This window comes from Carex rostrata, chromosome 30 (assembly GCF_964058835.1).
Source record: "Carex rostrata chromosome 30, lpCarRost1.2, whole genome shotgun sequence".
Classification (NCBI taxonomy): domain Eukaryota; kingdom Viridiplantae; phylum Streptophyta; class Magnoliopsida; order Poales; family Cyperaceae; genus Carex; species Carex rostrata.
In genome coordinates, this window is record NC_135947.1 from 3,101,743 (window position 1) to 3,109,139 (window position 7,397).

At 33.4% G+C, this 7,397-nt stretch overlaps 1 protein-coding gene across 2 annotated transcripts; it reads left to right on the top strand.

Annotated features, from left to right (window-relative positions):
• Positions 1–830: 830 nt before the first annotated feature.
• Positions 831–6,600, top strand: LOC144547108 (aspartic proteinase oryzasin-1-like). 2 transcript variants are annotated; one of them, XM_078295714.1, is made up of 14 exons: positions 831–1,066; positions 1,681–2,029; positions 2,434–2,494; positions 2,565–2,659; positions 3,395–3,507; positions 3,605–3,773; positions 3,928–3,967; positions 4,077–4,141; positions 4,226–4,339; positions 4,760–4,824; positions 4,928–5,072; positions 5,584–5,703; positions 5,809–5,897; positions 6,236–6,600. In XM_078295714.1, exons 2-14 carry the CDS (start codon positions 1,688–1,690, stop codon positions 6,318–6,320), a joined length of 1,503 nt encoding a protein of 500 aa, XP_078151840.1. In that variant the 5' UTR covers positions 831–1,066; positions 1,681–1,687; the 3' UTR covers positions 6,321–6,600. The 2 variants fall into 2 exon arrangements, with proteins under 2 accessions (XP_078151840.1, XP_078151841.1); XM_078295715.1 differs by having other exon boundaries at positions 1,010–1,074.
• The last annotated feature ends 797 nt before the right edge of the window (positions 6,601–7,397 follow it).

Below are 7,397 nucleotides of genomic sequence, written 5' to 3' on the forward strand. Positions count from 1 at the left end.
AAATAGTTAAAATTATCAATCAGTCACATTCATTTTAGCAGATTATTATTTGGACCCAATGATTTTTTTTACATATTATTATATCACTCAGGATAAAAAGTAAAAAAAAAATGAAATTGAAATATATAAATAAATATCATATAATTTTATTTTATTTAAGAGAAAGACTATTAGTAATAATTTTTTACAAAAGAAAAATAAAATAAAAGTTTAATTTATAGAGAATGCTTAGCATTTAGCAACCTTTCCACTATATCTATTTCGTTTCTGATATCAGTACTAAGTTATTTGGTATAATTTATACTTCCACTGTATTTACTTCCCTTTCCACTGTATCTACTAGTAATAAGGAGTATGGCTAATATAACATCAGTGTCATTTCAGTCTATATAACACAAACTCCAAAACCTATCAAATCAAGTTCAAATGGTGAATCCAAACCGTTCAAACCGATATACTTCATTAGTTGTGCGTTTACATGTAAAATTTACAAGTTTTTGAGTTTATTTGGTATCAAGTCAAGCGGTCAAATGTTTTAGTTTTTAAGTTAATTTTAATACATTCATTTTTCAATTTTTTTTGCCGCTTGATTTGATACTAAAATAACTCGAAAATATAAAAAGTTTGCATGCAAATGCATCACTCATAAAGTAAATTAGTTTGAACGGTTTGGATTCACCATTTGAACTCGATTTGATAGGTTTTGGAGTTGGTGTTATATAGACTAAAATGTCACTGATGTTATATTAGCCATACTCAGTAATAAGGTATTGTGGTACTTTAATAAAGTTTGGTAATTCGAATTTTACTTTTTGACTGAAACTACACAAGGAAAATAAACGAGGAAAGAAAATCTGCAACTAAATACGTAATGCAAGCCTTTATTTGTGCAAAGTGAACCGAGTCTAGCAGTATTTTCAAAACGGATACGTGGGCCCCACAACCAACTCGAATACTATATTACATTCGGTGGTGCGTTGTATGAAGAGCGGTAGTTCCCCTTCTCTCTCTTTACTCCTTTTTCTTCGGAGAAAAAAAACCCTTTCTTTGATCGCTCTTCTCATCGGTGAGTCCGTCAATTTCTTCATCTTTTCTTTAACAATATCTGAGATTTTGTTTGATCGCTTCTTAATATTGGTTTTGGTTGATGGTATACTTTCATTTCTCACTTCTTTGAACTCTCAGGCTACTCTAACCGACCATTAATTGTTTATTTGTTTGCTTAATGCTTGGAGTAAGGGTTTAGGATCAATATTTATATATAATTTTCTCTGAAGTATCCGTAAATTGGGATAATTCTTCGATCGTTGCTCTTCTTCATCTTTTCGTATTTGGCACTGTACTCAACAATTTTCACGAACAGTTCAGTTATATTACGATGATATTTCTTTGAAATAGTTTAAAATTAGAAATAGAAAGATAAATTGGAAATCATAACCGACAATTCTCAATTAAAGGTAGTGCAGGAAATATTTTATTTGATTAAAAAGGACTTATAATTAAAACACTACTATCCAATTTTACCACACCTAAGTATTTGTCTGGTAGATGAGAGGTGAGAGGTCTTAATCTGATACAAGTTCACTAATTATTGCCTTTTTATAAAGGTGGTACCTTACTTTTGAAACAACTCTGAATTCATTATAATTTGATAAGTTAATTTTACAATCAATTTCACAGATAAACCATGAAACCCCTTCTCCTCGTTTCAATCCTTGTCTTCTCCCTCTTGCTAGCCACCTCAGCGGAGCAACTGATTCGAATTGGTCTTAAAAAGCGTGCAATCAATGAAAACGATCTTGCTGCAAAACGTCTCATGTCAAAAGAAGCTCGGGAGGGGCTGTCCCGCAACTACAGGCTGAGAGGAGATGAAGAGGGTGACGAGGCAGATATTGTTTCCTTGAATAATTACATGAATGCACAGTACTTTGGTGAGATCGGCGTTGGAACTCCAGCGCAGAAATTTACTGTGATCTTTGACACCGGTAGCTCTAATCTTTGGGTGCCTTCTTCTAAATGCTACTTTTCGGTATGGATAATTTTTTTTATTGTGAAGTAACTTCATGCCAAGCCCTCAAAGAAAGCCATAAAATATGACATGTGTACTACTATAGGATTGTTGTGCAAGAATCTGCAAAATTAGAATTAGTAAACATGCGTTGAATGTGTTGTGGATTTACATATAAAGTATGAAAAGTATGCTCTCTGAGTGCACATTCTATTAAACCAGAAAATGGCCAAAATACCCCTTTTCTCTGTTTTTGTTGTCTATCCATAAATTTGGAAGTAGGTGGTAACGCACAGGTTGGGTGTCATTGATCTTTCTTTTGGGGGGGCTGACTTGAATTTTTGAGGCTTAGTACATGTAGAAATTTGCCGTATTACTTTAAATGAAGTTTAACCAACTCTTGCAATCTGCTTTTGCTGGAACAGATTGCGTGCTTCTTCCACTCCAAGTACAAAGCAAGTGCATCGAGCACCTACAAGAAAAATGGTTTGTTTTGCTTTAAAAATCTTTTCTTTCCTATTATCATATGTTTATATATATTTTAAAATTTGAGCAGGGAAGCCGGCCGCAATTCAGTATGGAACTGGTTCAATTGCTGGTTTCTTCAGCCAAGATCATGTTACAGTTGGTGATTTGGTGGTTGAAGACCAGGTATCTGATTTTTTTATAAAAAGAATTTGTTTGTGACTTCTGTAAATAAAAACATACCACCCTAGTTACAGTGGTTGTCTTGATCAAAGTTACCTTTTATATATTTAAGAGCAGGATCCTTTGACAATAGAAATTATTTTATTGCCTTGACAAGTTTTCTCAAATCAGTCCAAATGACCTTGAAAGCCAGAATATGGTTATAAATTTGTTGCTGAACTACATATCAAATTTTAATATTTTATGCAATTTGAGTACTATTTGATGATGTGTTGTGGATAGTTAAAATTACGCTTTCAATAAGGTTGAACTATCTGTTGAATGGTAAAATATGCACCATAGTTGTTATTTTCCTTATACACAAGCATTATATGATGACATCATGCCTATAAAACCAGGTTTCTAACTTTGACCTTTTATTTTGGTGATCGTTAAGATTTGTCAAGTTAAGTTTGTCAAGTATCTTAACTATATATTTATTATTTAGCACAGCTCAACAGAATTGGTTTAATATGGGGTTAGAGACTTTGATACTCACCAACTTCACTTGCTTGCTTTTGCTCAATATGAACAAACTACATACTAGTCCACCATCCAATTTTCATTACAAAATTATTTAGAATATTCGGTGTTAGCTGCCGTTGTGAGACATGTTAGGTTGTAACTGTAAATTTGGTGCAGTATTGAATTATAGTTATGTAAGGAGGAGAAGAGATCTCATTTGAATTAATTTAACAGGATTTCATTGAGGCAACAAAGGAGCCCGGTGTGACTTTTCTGATGGCAAAATTCGATGGCATCCTTGGGCTAGGTTTCAAAGAAATTTCTGTTGGAGATGCCGCACCAGTTTGGTAAGCTTTAGATATGGTATGGTACATTGCTGCAGATTGATTCATTTTATTCAAATTTATTTCACAAACATTTTTGTTTTTGTTTCTTTCATAACAGGTATAACATGGTAAAACAAGGCTTGGTCAAGGAGCCAGTTTTTTCCTTTTGGTTCAACAGAAATAGTGATGAAGGTGAAGGAGGTGAAATTGTGTTTGGTGGCGTTGACCCGAATCATTACAAAGGCAAACACACCTATGTACCAGTCACCCATAAGGGCTATTGGCAGGTATGAGTTTTAATCAAAGTTGGTCTGTCTTGTATATTATATAGAGTATTTTCTTACTAATAATGGGGTTTTAGTCAATTCCAATTAATACAAGAAATAATTAGCACTATTTAGAAAATAATTAATTGGATTCTAACTATCTATTCATCTGCAGTTTGATATGGGTGATGTTCTTGTTGACGGTCAATCTACTGGTAATTCTTAAATTATTGCCATCTTGTATTCAATTTAGTTATTATCAATCTTTATCTTTGTTATTTTACCAATTTGTTTGATAATTGTATTTACATGCTCCGTCATCAGGTTTCTGCTCAGGTGGGTGTTCAGCCATAGCTGATTCTGGAACCTCCTTGATTGCGGGTCCCACGGTATTGTCTTTATTAACATTTGATGCTAATTTTTTTTTTTTTTTTTTTTATGTTTTGTTTAACTGAGGAGATTGTTTCTTGCAGTCTGTTATTACTGAGATAAATCAGAAGATTGGAGCAGCTGGGGTGGTGAGTCAAGAGTGCAAAACTGTAGTGGCGCAATATGGCCAACAGATTTTGGATATGCTAGTAGCACAGGTTAATTTTATATATTATTTTTTCTTACCTTTTCTCTCTTGTTGCGCCAAATTGTGAACTCTGAGGCACATTGAGGCCTAATAATACAATAGAAAGAGATAACTATAAAATTTACAAGGTTTTATAGTTCAAAAGAAAATATATAGAGAAATTGAACTCTTTAAAAAGTGGATTAGTCAAGCACTCATCAAGTTGTCTGAATTTATAATCTTAGATGCTCATTTTACATAATAACATTCTCAATCGTATACAAAATATTGGCAAAATTGGAGTATGTATTAAATTTAAATTTGAACAATTTTGTCTTAAATAGATGTCCAAATTAGATAGTGGTGATTTTTTTAACAGTGTTAACCTCACTTTATTGTCATTTCCACTGATTGGGATCATATTAATGTTTAAGTTTTACTGACATTTCAGACAAAGCCGGCCCAAATCTGTTCCCAGGTTGGCCTCTGCGCCTTTGATGGAACCAAGGGTGTCAGGTTAGACATTCACTTTTATAGAAGGCTAGATACCCTGTGGTAATTAATTTTGCCAAAGTGCCTTCACAAATAATGTGATTCCTTTTCCAATTTTGTGATGTAGCATGGGAATCAAGAGTGTGGTGGATAAGTCTAACAGTGTGGTGAATGATGCAATGTGCTCAGCGTGCGAGTTGGCGGTTGTGTGGATGCAAAACCAGCTTATGCGAAACCAGACTCAGGAGAGTATTTTTAATTATGTCAACCAGGTAAACATTTAGATCCTTTTGCAAAGTGAACCCCATATTTCAAGAGTTCAACAAAGACTTTACATGTTGGTGGCTAGTTCAACGTATTTTGATTTGGGGGAATTTCATGTATACCACTTAAAAACTTTGAAATTTACGTATTTTCCCCTCTAAAATTCGTTATATCATATTTTTACCCTTCTAAATTTCTACAACTCACAAATTTTCCCATTTTATCCTTTATTAAGAAAAATAAAAGATATGTAGCTTGTTTAAGAAAAATGTCAGTATTCTAATTGGTCGGTTTCCGAGGGCAAATGGATCATTTCTCTACTTATGATGATTACACAAGCATATATCTATGAGAAGTATGGTCAAATTATCAGCATTTAACAACATGTGTGGGTAGCTCACTTAAATGTACAAAAATGTTGTGTACAGTAAAATTGTCAAAAATGATGTGAGTCAGAAGCAAAAAAACATGGGGTATTTTGCAAATACTATATCTGATTGCTATTTTAAAAATCGGCAGTTATGTGAGAAGTTACCAAGTCCAATGGGAGAGTCAGCAGTTGACTGTAGCACTGTTTCATCTATGCCTAGTGTATCTTTCACTATTGGTGGCAAGACCTTCAGTCTCAAAGCCGAGGAGGTAACCTTTTCTTTACATTTTATGTTGTTTTGGTTGATCATGTACTTCATGTTTTGACATGATTAAAAAATTAAAACAATATATTGTTTGGGTGGTTGTGTGCAGTACATATTAAAGGTCGGTGAAGGTGCACAAGCACAGTGCATCAGTGGGTTCACTGCTTTGGACGTACCGCCTCCTCGTGGCCCCCTCTGGTACGTACCAGCTAAATTTTTAGCTTTCTATTTTCTTCTTGGTATGGGGCAGTGATAATAGAAACAAATCGCATGTAATATGGCATCTATACTGTGTTTTTTTAACAGCAATGAATATATTTGGTTGTAGAGACGGGGAAATCTCAACATACTATGAATACTTGATTATGCAGTGGCGGAAATGAAATGTTTCTTTGCATATTTGCATTTTAGTTTTACTTCCTGAACTGATTTTTTTTTGTCTTGTGTGAGCTGCAGTTGTTAATGACAAATTGTTTTGGGAATACAATAGTGAAAGTATCAATAAGTTGTCTAATTTTGATATTACAATGCTACAGGATCTTGGGTGATGTTTTCATGGGACCATATCACACAGTATTCGACTATGGAAACTCCAGAGTTGGATTTGCCGAGGCTGCGTAGAAAGATAATATTACCCATTGCGCATGGAACCTTTTAATACGTGCTGCTTTATAAAGGATGTTTTACAAAGAATGTTTTATAAAGGCAGACTAATGCAAATCAAAAGAGCATATTTGTGTGCATAGACTGTTTTAGTGTGCTGTAGTTTACGACTGTTGTTTTTCTTTCTTTTCACAAAAAAAGCAACTGTTGTTTTTCTGTTTCAGATATGAAAACATTTACTGGAGCTTTTGTATGTTTTAGTTTATGATTGAGATATGTTTGGTTAGAGCATATTGCTTTAGTATTTCTCTGGAGCATAATTTATAAATCAAAACGCTATTCACATTTTAAAGAGGCTCGTGCTCGGAATGGAGGTCGCTGTGTAGAGAAGTGTTGGAGTAGAGCCTCAACTCGAATTCAAATCATCTAACGTAACTTAAATTTTGAGTTTAGATCCGGAACGTTCAATCTGTTTTGGCACGAAATATTAAAGGGGTTTTATGTATTCCATTTTGGGTCGGATTGGTCCAGAATTTGATCAGACGGTTTGGATCTGAACTCAAAATTTGAGTTACCTCGGAGTATCCTGACTGGCCTCAACTGAGACTGACTTGAACAAAATCTTTAAAGCCGAAATGAGAACCGTCCGACTTGCTACAACTCCACAATGGTCCTTTTATCTGGGCCATATCCAAACTAGAGTGATCTTCACAACTTTGATCCGTTGTGTTGATAAAAAATGATGTGTTTAATATATTGTCTTGATAATATGATGTGAATTAAAGATTAATTATTACGTGACGTATAATCATTAAAATAGTTGGGATAGCCATGTCATGTTTAATTTTTTTTTTTAATTTTGAATTGGTTGAAATATAAAAAATAGGGAAAAGTTGCAAAATAAAAAAAGAGAAGAAGATATATTATTGTTGCAAAAATGTTGATGTTAAAAAGATATATTATTGTCCGGATTTTTAATTGTTGACTGGGAAAGTTTTTTTTTTTAAATGTGGGAAAATTCTAAAAAATAGTTTAAACTGAAAAAAAAGTTGTTAAAAACTTTATTTTCGTACTTCAAAAAAATTATGGAATTTT

What these genes read in the sequence shown, in the direction of transcription:
- LOC144547108 (XM_078295714.1), top strand. Translation starts at nt 1,688, where the DNA reads ATGAAACCCCTTCTCCTCGTTTCAATCCTTGTCTTCTCCCTCTTGCTA. An exon ending in CTTCTAAATGCTACTTTTCG is followed by an intron (nt 2,030 to 2,433) that starts GTATGGATAATT and finishes TTGCTGGAACAG; the next exon opens with ATTGCGTGCTTCTTCCACTC. An exon ending in ATTTGGTGGTTGAAGACCAG is followed by an intron (nt 2,660 to 3,394) that starts GTATCTGATTTT and finishes TTAATTTAACAG; the next exon opens with GATTTCATTGAGGCAACAAA.